The sequence below is a fragment of the Musa acuminata genome, chromosome BXJ1-7, assembly GCF_036884655.1.
Source record: "Musa acuminata AAA Group cultivar baxijiao chromosome BXJ1-7, Cavendish_Baxijiao_AAA, whole genome shotgun sequence".
Taxonomy (NCBI): domain Eukaryota; kingdom Viridiplantae; phylum Streptophyta; class Magnoliopsida; order Zingiberales; family Musaceae; genus Musa; species Musa acuminata.
In genome coordinates this window covers 1,742,787-1,755,455 of record NC_088333.1, presented here as the reverse complement: position 1 = coordinate 1,755,455, position 12,669 = coordinate 1,742,787, and the positions used below count along the sequence as shown (strand labels likewise).

The 12,669-nt window shown below is 40.5% G+C and overlaps 2 protein-coding genes across 2 annotated transcripts; one reads left to right on the top strand and one right to left on the bottom strand.

Moving 5' to 3' along the window:
- The first annotated feature begins 2,514 nt into the window (after positions 1–2,514).
- Positions 2,515–4,659, top strand: LOC135680083 (two-pore potassium channel 5-like). The gene is made up of 2 exons (XM_065194075.1): positions 2,515–3,437; positions 4,512–4,659. The coding sequence occupies exons 1-2, from the start codon at positions 2,515–2,517 to the stop codon at positions 4,657–4,659; spliced, it is 1,071 nt and encodes a 356-aa protein (XP_065050147.1).
- A 463-nt stretch (positions 4,660–5,122) lies between these two features.
- Positions 5,123–6,838, bottom strand: LOC135678144 (S-adenosylmethionine synthase-like). The gene is made up of 2 exons (XM_065190603.1): positions 6,737–6,838; positions 5,123–6,509 (listed from the first exon to the last, which is right to left on the bottom strand). Exon 2 carries the CDS (start codon positions 6,494–6,496, stop codon positions 5,306–5,308), a length of 1,191 nt encoding a protein of 396 aa, XP_065046675.1. The 5' UTR covers positions 6,497–6,509; positions 6,737–6,838; the 3' UTR covers positions 5,123–5,305.
- Positions 6,839–12,669: the final 5,831 nt, after the last annotated feature.

Genomic DNA, 12,669 nt, shown 5'->3' with positions numbered 1-12,669 from the left:
ATTGTGGTAAATAAAAAGAAATATGATATTAATATCATGTGATCGTTTTGATAATTGAAGTTAATATAGTATTATTGTGGTTATTGTACTTATTAACTTGTTTTAAACTTCATGGTCATATATAAAATATTTTTTTTATTTTTTTTAAATTAAATTAGGTAAAATTATTTTTAAATAAAAAATTATTTTATTTTATTTTAAATTTATTTTTTATGTCTTACTAATTAATGAGCTAGGTGAGAGAATGTTAGATTATGTGATCCTATTTAATTATGTAAGATATATTATATATTTAATTAGATTTTGATGACGATTATCAATCAATAGAAAAAATAATAATTATAGCATGATTCCTTACCATATCATTTTGATGGGAAAAACTCTCATATTTATCATTCTAAACTCTCTCATCAGACCTCTTAGCGATGATATATTAGTCATTGAGATTGTAAATATTCTCAATCTCTCTTAGTCCTTAATCTATCATTTTTACGAAGGATATGAAAGATGGAGAAAGCGAATCTAGTTTTTCTTATTGTTATGGCTCTCAGATCTAATGATGATACACTTACAAATCAAATAAAGATTTTTGGCATTGAGAGGCATATTTCGTAAATATAATTTATCGTTGTGTACTTTAATTTTTTTTATATAATAATAATATAATCATGATTTTTACGTCTATAATTCCAACGATGGAAACAAATAATGCGAGTAGGAAAGTTTTTATTTCAGAATTTGGCTGTTAACATTTCAAAGTCCGATCAATTTTGCTATTTTATTTTTCATTAGATAATTTGGATAATATTGTTTCTTCTTATTCATTGAATTTATTAGTTGTCAATACAAAATATTGAGTTTATTTTGAAAATTTTACAATAATTCTATCATTATTACCAAATTGTTCAAGAAGAAAAAAAAGAAATTCGAACAAAAAGAATGAAATAACCATAGGATTCACTACAAACATTAAAGAAAAAATAGTATTTTTTCTCCAAAAGTAAGTTTCTTTCCAATTAAATATTTATACAGAGATAGAAATATATTAAAGAGACATATGATCGAGAAAAAAATTATTTATTTTCTTCCAAAAGTTTCAATGAACTGATTTATTAAATGCTATTATACTTTCCTTAATTTTACAAGTTTTGCATTTTTCTTCTTGTATCGAGGTCTATAAAAAAGGGGTAAAGTTTTATGTCAAGTGTGTGTCACAGAGAATTAGGAGGCCCTCAATTCTTGACGAAAACAAAAACAAATTTCGTAATCTCCATCATCTATTTTCTATTATCTTTATTATTTTTTCTCTTGCCCTTTATTTGTCCTATATCAACATATTTGAGTCATCAAGTATTAATTATCAAAATAAATTATCATCGCACTTTAAATATCGAGTTGGTGATGATGTATTTAACAAAGATTGAGGATTTGAAATCTATCTATGTATTTTTAAATGTATAGGGTTGGTCTCATGAGATTAAATTTGAAATGACAACATCTTGTTTTTCTTTATTCTCAAAAGAGCTCATCGTTTATTAGTGACTTCTATCCTATACCCCTCGTCCTCTTATGTTGGAGAATGGAGTAATAGGGATGAGGACGATAATGGAGAGAAGGAACTCATCCTCCTCGGTATGAGAGGAGATAACAACCTAAAGATCATATAGAGACGATGAGATAGATCACATAGAGACTGAGGTTGAGGAGGTGAAGTGATACGGAGATAGATGAGGGAGACGATGAGACTAACAATAATAAAGATCACATAGAGGTTGAGGAGATGAAGTAATACGGAGGAGCGAATCTTTTCACACCACTATTACATGATAAAAATGAGAGAATCCACGAAGAAGACAAAAAAATAAGACATTGGTGTCAAATGAGAGAGGGCATCAAATGCTTTGTCCCGAGTAGTGGAGATTTTGAATAAGTGATAGACTCCTTCGCCATGGGAGAGCGAGCAAGAGGGCTAAGTGACCCCAAGTGTGAAGACAAATAATAATTTTATTTTTTAAGAAAAAAAATACTCTATAAGAAAAAAATAATAAAAATAAGAAGAGTACGCTAGGTGGGAAAAAATAAAAAAAAATAGTGTTTTTTTTAATTTATCCAATTTTCTTTGTAGTTTGGCATAATCACATTTTTATGCCATTCTTATATGTTTCGATAGATAAAGTACATTGAGTTGCATTATACTCGGACTTACTAATTTTATATCATCAAGTACTTAAAGTGATAATTAACGCACATTGTTACCCTGCAATAGTATTATGTTGATACTCACGCTGTTACCCTCGTCATTCTTACTTCGCACAACGTGGTCTCAGGTGGGATCCACAGCTGAACCGGTCATCAACCGTGTATATGAGGCGAGTGACGGTTACGGAGGTTGAAGATTTTATCCAGCCCGCGTGACCGCGAGTAACAAACATATCTCTCCCTTCGCTCCCATTTGTATAGTTTCTCCATCACCTTCTGTTTCAAATAATTCCAAGTCAGTTAAGAACATTCGAAATGGAAGAAGCGGCACAACCGCTGCTGTCCTCTCATCGCATTCACTCGGAAATCGAAGAGTCCTTCCCGGTCTCCTTCTCGCCTTCTTCCGATGCTGCTACTCCTCCTCGCCCCAAGTCTTGCCTCCACCGCGCAAGCAGCGCCCCGGCCATGTCGGTCATCCCCTGGGATCTCTTTCTCCAGGATTCGGAACCGAACCTCGATACCTCCAGCCCGATCATCAAGCATGCCTCCGTTCTGCTGCTGCTCTACCTCTCCATCGGCATGCTCGCCTACTTCTTCAACCCCCGGGGCTTCTCCGTCGTCCAGACCCACCCCGCTGTCGACGCTCTGTACTTCTGCATCGTCACCCTCTGTACCATCGGATACGGCGACATCACCCCCGTCACCCCGGTCACCAAAGCAATTTCCTGCGTGTCGGTCCTCGTCGGCTTCGGCCTCATCAACGTCCTGCTCACCGACGCCGTCAACCATTTACTCAACTTGCAGGAGAGCGCCATCATCGACAGCGTCCGCGGCGCCAGCACCCGACACACCAGCTACATTGTCGACGCTGAGAAGGGGCGGATGAGGATCCGCACGAAGGTGGGGCTAGCGGTCGGGGTCGTCGTGCTCTCTGTCGGGGTGGGGACGGTGGTGCTCCGCCTGCTGGAGAATCTCGACTGGATGGACGCCGTGTACCTGTCGGTGATGTCGGTGACGACAGTTGGATACGGAGATCGGTCGTTCAAGACGACGCGCGGGAGGATCTTCGCGTCCGTCTGGCTCCTGGTGTCCACCCTGGCTGTGGGCAAGGCGTTCCTCTACTTGGTGGAGGCCAGGATTGATAGGAGGCACCGGAGGATTGCGAAGTGGATCTTGAAAAGAGACTTGACGGTGAAGGATTTGCTTGCAGCTGATCTGAATCAGAAAGGATTCATCAGGTTAGATCACATTTACGATTCCTTTCATTTTCCGTGATGAACCACATGTTTGATGTGAAGATGTCTGCTCCAGCATATGTCATGAAGGTGAATAAGAACGGATTCACCCCATGACGAATTAAAGATGTCTGCTCTCACTGACATCATGACCTTGGAGTTGAAAGCTTTGAGTCAGTCATCTACACGCTACAAATTACTCTGACCTTGGCTTTCATGTTCTGCACTGGTATTACTTCAAAAAAGATCTGAGTCAGTTATCAACATCTTTTCTGGAAATACAGAGTATGCATTCTATGGTTATTGATCTTGAACACTTAGCTTTGTAGTGCATTTGAAAATGAACTCTCTGTTTTGCTTTTCCTTTACATTTCATTTGTGCCTATTCTTGCTTCAGATCATTTCGAAATTGAGTTGCTATGTTAGTAGTTTCAGTTGATGCCCATTCCAATCAAAACTATATCTGTCTCAGTGCAAGGGCAGAGTTTTCCCTAGCTTTCAGTAAGTCTGGGAGTTCATCCTAGTAGAAACCAGGAAACTTTCCCAAGACCTAGCAATTAATTATATGAAAGATACAGAATATACATCTAACTATTGCTAAGATCTTATTGATTCCTTTGAAATCTATCACCAACTTGATAAAGTTCACAGAATTATGATGACTTAGAAAATAAATTTATGCAAAGCATTTTGCAGCTACACACATCAAGCATCTGGTGATTAAAACTCTTGAAAGAATTAACAGCATAAATACTGTGCACAAGTAGATGAAACATTGCCTTAAGGTACTTGATGTTTGACTTCTACCATTCAAAGCTAGTGTTGGTTCTGATTTTTTTATAAAAATTCTGCTTCTTATTTCTGTGATTTTTTAGGATACAAACTCATATGAATGGTTAAGGGATTGCATGATGGTGTGATCTTAAACTAGCATATATACAAATCTTTTTTGAACTAAAGTAGAATGGAGCAACATTTCATTACTTGATAATAATTATAAATGTTTCTCCAGTTGACCGATTGCATGACAGCAAACAAAGTTTACATGGCCTTATGCTCTATTTTTGTGGATTTCAGTAAATCAGAATTTGTGATACACAAGCTGAAGGAGATGGGAAGGATTGACGAGAAAGAAATATTGTCGATCTGCAACCAATTCAACAAGATTGACCTGCACAACACCGGGAAGATAACCCTCCCTGATCTATTGAGCGTCTCAAGATGACATACAGCAGAGGAGGGGTATGCTATCAAAGCATGGTCTGTTGTTGTGTTCATCGAAGTAATGATGAATGACTGTAAAGCTTCATATACTTTTGCAAGTATAGCAAATGTGATTCTTGAAAGAAAAATGTAAATTTCATGTTCTTTTGCAAGTGTAGAAAATGTGAATTGCCAAAATTTTACTTGGTCCGACCATGTTGAAAGAAAATCTTTTCCAGGGTTGCAGAATTCCAGCCGAAAGGAACAAAGGCAACAGATCTGAAGCATGTCAGCAAGAACATGTTAGGCGTGGGACACAGCAGAGATTATTAACGTTTTGGACGATGATCAGCACCACCACCGGTTATTGTTCTACAACCGGTGGTTGACTTGAATGATAATTTAATGACTCCACGCATGCATTTAGACAGTACAAGATTAGCAACTTTCATTAATCTTGATGCAGAGCTACAACAAAATCCCAATGAACAAACACAAGTTCTTTATTTGATTCTATACTTTTCATCAATTGATTAAAACCCAAACCGAAACTCTTTTATCAGACTTCAGATCAAGAACAAGCAGTAACAATAACTGGGACGCAATGACAACAGCAAGAAACTAGATTGGTTACTAGATAGGCATGCATCGATTAGCCGATTCAAAGCTTAGGCAGCAGGCTTCTCCCACTCGAGGGGCTTGACGACTTCCCAGGTGAAGTCGGGGTCGTCCCTTCCAAAGTGCCCATAAGCCGCAGTCTTGAGGAACCTGCCATTGCCTCCCCTCTGCAGATCCAGGTTGATGGTGATCATCCCTGGCCTGAAGTCGAAGTGCTCTTTCACAATCTTCAATATCTCCTTGTCCGGGATCTTGCCGGTGCCGTAACTATCGACGAACACAGACAGAGGTTCCGGCACGCCAATGGCGTAGGAGACCTGCACAATGCAGCGGCGGGCGAGCCCGTTGGCCACGATGCTCTTGGCTGCCTGCCTCACGATGTACGCACCACTGCGATCGACCTTGGTGGGATCCTTGCCGGAGAAGGCACCGCCGCCGTGTGCGCCCCAGCCGCCGTAGGTGTCGATGATGATCTTGCGGCCGGTGAGCCCAGCGTCACCATGAGGGCCACCGATGACAAACCGACCCGAGGGGTTGAGGTGGAAGATGGTCTTCTCGTCGAGGTACCTCTCAGGAATGACGGGCTTGATGACGTGCTCCTTAAGGTCCACGGCGATCTCGTCGTTGGTCACTGTCTCGTCGTGCTGGGTGGAGATGAGGACGGTGTGGACGCGGATCGGAACCATGGCGCCGTGGTCATTGCGGTACTCGACGGTCACCTGGGTTTTGCCGTCAGGTCTCAGCCAGGGGCAGGTGCCGTTCTTGCGGACCTCGGTGAGGCGTGCGCCGAGCTTGGTGGCGAGGACATGGCTGAGGGGCATCAGTTCGGGGGTCTCGTCGGTCGCGTACCCGAACATGTGGCCCTGATCGCCGGCCCCGATCTCCTCGGGGCGCTTGGTGAAGTGGCCGTGCACACCTTGGGCGATGTCAGGAGACTGCTGCTCGATGTTGACGAGCACCTTGCAGCGATCGGCGTCCAGGCCGACATCATCGGACACGAACCCGATCCCGCGGCAGGTGTCACGGACAATCTTCTCGTAATCCACGTTGGCCTTGGTGGTGATCTCGCCGAAGACCATGACCATGTTGGTTTTGGTGCAGGTCTCGCAGGCGACCTTGCTGTCGGGGTCTTGCTCCAGGCAAGCGTCAAGGACGGCATCTGAAACTTGATCGCAGAGCTTGTCAGGATGCCCCTCGTTCACGGATTCAGAGGTGAAAAGGAAGGTTTCGGCGCCAGCCATGGTGTTCTAAGTGCTGCATAACCAGGCATCGATCAGGAAAACTAAGAACAACATATCTATTGATCTACAAATATAAACCACACACACAGATCAAACATGGAAATAAACATATCAGCCAACAAAATTGTAGCATTTCCATAAAATCTATCTAAGAAACAACATCTTAAAGCTGTCCAACATTCCAGGAGCCAAAAATCAACAAGAAATCATGAAAATATTTGAGAGAAGACGATGCGATACCTGTAATCTCAAAGCTGCTGCCTGTTGTTGGTGGATACAAATTGGATTCAAATCGAAAGGAAGAGCAGGAGGCACTCACTCTTTCACCGCGGCTGGCCATCTCTCGACGTCAGTATTTATAGGCGAGCGACGTGCTTCCCGACCGGTGTTTGTTGAGGTGGATCCGACGGCCCACAGGCTTTTCCGCCGGGATCTGATCGTATCGTGCGGCCGAATAGTGATCGAAACCGGTGGCGGACAGCGACCCGAAGGTTTGGTCCCTGCGGTAGTCGTGCCGGGCCCCTCGCTAGTTACTGGCTTCTGCGGAGGTCGGGCTCCCATGTCTTGGCTAAGACAGAAACCAAGGGTTCCGACACCGAGCATCGGACACTCGGACGCCAAATGACGTCATCCGTCCATGTGATGGGTGGAATTATCCTGGCCTCTGTCTGGGACAAGACAAGGGAGCCTTACCCTTCGTTCGGTGGGTATGTCGGCTAAATTTATTTGGTGAAGCCCCCTTTACCCTGAGGATCCTATGTCTCGGCCAAGACTGGCTTCTGTTCTACTATTGGTGGACAGACGCTGGGTCCCATAAGTAAGTTTGGGTCCCATATTTCTAGCCAGTGCGAGCGCAGTTGTGCACCTTCGGAAATGCTTCTTACGACAATTGTATTATTATGTATGTGGTCAGAGAAAAGAAGAAAGTACAAGTGTCACGTTCGTATGCTGATAACGTGTTCTTTTCGGGTACCAAACCACTGCTCGTCTTTTCGACTCACCACCGAGTGTTTCCACCGGTTGAGGTGTTCTTCTTTGATGGGGATATAAACAGGAATAACCTTTGTATAGGAACAAATACTAGAAGACCAAAATATGCAGCGGAATAAAATGGAAACACAATCAAACAGAACACCAAGATATACGTGGAAAACCCCTTCAATGTGAAGGGTAAAAACCACGGGGCAAACTAGAGATAATCCACTATGAGAATAATGAATATACAAATCTCAATCTCTTTGCCCAAAACCCAAGCAACAACCACAAGAGAATAACTGGGATACAAGGATCACGTTACTGCCCACAATATCTAAAACCTCCCAAGTAATCACAGCAAGAGCCTACTGTAGATTTGATCTAACCTGAGATGAGAACACTGCTAGATGATTGTGAACAGTCTCTCTGCGTTGTCCTTGTCTTCTTCCCTTTCTTTCTCTTCCTCTTCTGCCTTGTTCTCCTTCTTCTCTTTGGAATCTCGTCGCTACAAAGATCTGCCTCGTTGCTGCCTTTTTATAGCTTTAATCTGCCTCTAAAACGCAGCCACCACACCCCCCTAATCTTAATTAGGGTTAGGTTAAGAGGGGGTGTGGGCCGTGGGCTGATAAAGCCCACATGGGCTGAATATGGGCCATCAGCCCAACAATCTCCCCCTTCAGCCCATAAGGGAGGCTGTCCCATGACTCCTCAATGTGAAGCCATGCCGACCAACTGTCGGCATATCTCCTGTCTTTCTTTTGGTAAAGTCTTCATCAACATGTCTGCTCCGTTGTCATCTGTATGAATTTTCTGAAGCTGCAACTGCTTCTCTTTCTGCTCACTCTCAACTGCTTCCTGGTAATTCTCTAGTTCACCTGCATCAGTAAGCATTACATACTCATCTGTAGAGTATCTTCTGGAATGTTGACGTTGTCTAGAAGATCTTCTCAATTGCGGTTCTGCGGGAACTTGCTCTCCTACTTCTTCTTGCTCAACATGTCCTGCAGGTAAATCAATATCAGGCTCTACACTATTTTCCTGCACATCTCCCCCATCACCCTGATATACTGGAGGAATAACTGGGTCACAATCTGCTAATCCTTCTACAGAAGTCTTGGCTGGTGCCTTCTTCTTCAAATCCTCAAAGGTTTGATCCTCAAAGAAGACCACATCTCTACTCCTGAACACCTTCTGCTTTTCTGGATCCCAAAGCCTGTAACCAAACTGATCATGTGAGTAGCCAAGAAAAATACATTCTTTAGACTTACCATCTAGCTTGGACCTCTCATTATCTGGAACATGTGCAAATGCACGACAACCAAACACTCTCAAATGCCTGTAGGAAACATCTTTCCCTGACCATACATGCTCTGCAACATCACCATCTAGGGCTGTACATGGTGATAAGTTGATCACATCAACTGCAGTCCTCAAAGTCTCATCCCAAAACCTTTTGGGTAGCTTGGCCCGTGAAAGCATACATCTGATCTTTTCCATGATGGTGCGGTTCATCCTCTCTGCAATTGCATTATGCTGAGGTGTACCAGGAATTGTCATCTCATGTTGGATCCCATGCGACCTGCAATAGTCATTAAACAATCCCATATACTCACCACCATTATCTGATCTTATGCATTTCAATTTCCTTTCTGTCTCCCTTTCAACCCTGGCATGAAACTCTTTGAAGACATTAATAACCTGATCTTTGGTCTTCAAAGCATAAGCCCAAACTTTCCTGGAAAAATCATCTATAAAAGTGACAAAATAAAGTGCACCACTTATACCAAGAACATCAACAGATTCACCAGGAGTTTTTGTCCTCAAAGGACCACATACATCTGTATAAACACGGTCTAAGGCATGCATTTTTCTAGACAAAGCAGCACTAGCAAATGAAACTCTATGTTGTTTACCAGCCAAACAATCAATACAAGGGTTCAGATGTATACCTCTGAGATCTGGTAATACCTCTCTCTTGGAAAGAGCTTGCAGCCCCTTCTCGCTCATGTGTCCCAATCGCCTATGCCACAACTCCATACTGAAGTCTTTCTCTGTAGCATTTAACTGCTCACCATAAGCTTTAGCCTGCAACCTGTACAAAGTATGACATTTCTTTCCATTAGCTATAACAAGAGAACCCTTACTGAGCTTCCATTGCCCTCTGTGAAATCTGCTTTCATACTCTTCATCATCTAGTCTTCCAACTGAAATTAAATTTAGCCTCAAGTCAACCACATGCCTCACATCCTTAAGTACCAACTTACAGCCAAGGTTGGTCTTTAAATGGATATCACCCATGCCAATGATGTCTGCTGTGCCATAGTTGCCCATCTTGACAACACCAAAGTTTCCAGACCTGTATGTAGCAAAAAACTCCCTCCGTGGTGTAGCATGATAAGAAGCACCTGTGTCAATCACCCACTCAAGATCCTGACACACACAAGAAAAAATATCATCAGAAGGAGACAAAATCAAATAATCACCACCCTGCACTGTAGCTGTAGTATTATCCTTTGACTCTGTAGACTCCACTTCTTTTCCCTTTTTTTTGTTCTTCTTAGGTTGCTTACATTGGTTCTTGTAATGTCCTTTCTCACCATAGTTATAACAAACAATATCTTTTCTTGATCTTGACTTGCTCCTACCCATACGTGAACTGCTTCTAGACTTTGACATTCCTCTGTTCTCTGAGATAAGTGCCTGTGAATCATTCTGAGATGTTGCTGAACTCTTTCTTCTCAACTCCTCATTCAACAAACTGCTTGTTACTTGACTCATAGTGACAATACCATCTGGCGCAGAATTACTAAGGGAAACCACCAGTGTCTCCCAACTTTCTGGTAATAAACTGAGAAGTAACAATGCCTGCAACTCATCATCAAGAGACATTCTCATAGAGGATAACTGGTTAGTAATACTCTGCATTTCATTCAAATGCTCAGCAATAGAAGCACCCTTTCTATATTTTAGGTTCACAAGTTTTCTGATCAAAAAAGCTTTGTTGCCAGCTGTTTTTCTTTCATAGAGACTTTCCAATTTTTTCCAAAGAGAATATGCAGAAATTTCAGTAGAAACATGGTGAAATACACTATCATCAAGCCACTGTCTAATAAATCCAATTGTTTTTCGATCTAACCTCTTCCACTCATCATCTATCATAGTTGTAGGTTTTGCAATATCCCCTTGCAAAGGTCCATACAAATCTTTGCAATACAAGAGATCTTCCATTCTTGGTTTCCATATCATCCAATTATTTCCATTCAAACTAATCATGCGAGAAATATTACTGGCCTCCATGTTCAAATACAAAAATTAAATCACCAAAACCCCGCTCTGATACCAGTTGATGGGGATATAAACAGGAATAACCTTTGTATAGGAACAAATACTAGAAGACCAAAATATGCAGCGGAATAAAATGGAAACACAATCAAACAGAACACCAAGATATACGTGGAAAACCCCTTCAATGTGAAGGGTAAAAACCACGGGGCAAACTAGAGATAATCCACTATGAGAATAATGAATATACAAATCTCAATCTCTTGCCCAAAACCCAAGCAACAACCACAAGAGAATAACTGGGATACAAGGATCACGTTACTGCCCACAATATCTAAAACCTCCCAAGTAATCACAGCAAGAGCCTACTGTAGATTTGATCTAACCTGAGATGAGAACACTGCTAGATGATTATGAACAGTCTCTCTGCGTTGTCCTTGTCTTCTTCCCTTTCTTTCTCTTCCTCTTCTGCCTTGTTCTCCTTCTTCTCTTTGGAATCTCGTCGCTACAAAGATCTGCCTCGTTGCTGCCTTTTTATAACTTTAATCTGCCTCTAAAACGCAGCCACCACACCCCCCTAATCTTAATTAGGGTTAGGTTAAGAGGGGGTGTGGGCCGTGGGCTGATAAAGCCCACATGGGCTGAATATGGGCCATCAGCCCAACATTCTCGGTAGCAAAGCACTAGTATTTTCTTTTTATTTGAATTTTGTCGCCATTGATCGTTTCTGATGGAGTTATTGAAGTCTTTCTTATAAGATGTGGGTTGTCCTATATGCATTAGGACGAATAGAGTTGATCAGGTCCACTTTTCTTATTTTATCGAGACCATCGACTCAAATTCTATTTTTCATATAAACAAATACATCTATATTTTTTATTTTAATTTTTATCATCATTGATCGTTTCTTTCCATTGGTAAATTGCTTGAAACATGTACATATATAATTGATGATGTGATTGATGTCTTTCTTACAAGATAAGAAGTGGGTTGTTTGTTTATATTGAAACGTAAAATAAAAAATTATGTCTAAAAAAATTAAAATAATTGATCTAATAAAAATAATATTTTTTATAATAAACCATTCGAAGATATTAGTTTTATGATAATAATATAGACTTAGAGGATGTATTTATTTTTATGATAATAATATAGACTTAGAGGATGTATTTATTTATACTAGTTCTACGCCTTTAAAAGTAGCTCACTAACAATGTGAGACTGTTAAAAAATTTATAAAATATAAAAATTAATAATGCGATATAAATAAAAGTAATAAGTGAGAACTTGATCTTTTGAAAATATCTCTCTTCCACTTGTTCCTTATTGATCCACTCCACTTGAGTAAAAACTGCTTTCGAGTTTTTATCTGGATTCATTGGATTTTTATATGGAAAATAGTCATATAAATTTATGACATTGAAGGTTTTTGAGCCCCCTAATTATTTGATAAATAAATCATATAAGTATTATTATTGATTTTCTTTAAGAATTATACGAACCATATATATATATATATTCGGATTCAATTTGTTGTAAGTACTTATGAAAAATCTCTCTTTTCGCATATACATCATAATAATATATTTTTTCTTGAACACATTATCAAGCATCGGTAGTTTTCAACTTTTTAAGTGTTAATAAAATCAAGATTGCACTGATATTTTTTTTTAATACGCTCATTTCGCATCAACTCTTTTACCTTCTTCTTCATCATCTTATTTCTTTTGGATTCATCTAGTAGTGAGATAAATTTAATAGACTTTCTCCTGGAGCCAAATCAATTTGGTACTGAATATCTCTTATGGGTGGAAATTCATCTAGTAACTCTTTAGGGGGTGATCTCCTTAAAATCTTCTAATATCGATCTCAGTTCGTTTGAAACACTTTAGTATATTATTATTTCATTAGAATTG

What these genes read in the sequence shown, in the direction of transcription:
- LOC135678144 (XM_065190603.1), bottom strand. Translation starts at nt 6,496, where the DNA reads ATGGCTGGCGCCGAAACCTTCCTTTTCACCTCTGAATCCGTGAACGAG.
- LOC135680083 (XM_065194075.1), top strand. Translation starts at nt 2,515, where the DNA reads ATGGAAGAAGCGGCACAACCGCTGCTGTCCTCTCATCGCATTCACTCG. An exon ending in AATCAGAAAGGATTCATCAG is followed by an intron (nt 3,438 to 4,511) that starts GTTAGATCACAT and finishes TGTGGATTTCAG; the next exon opens with TAAATCAGAATTTGTGATAC.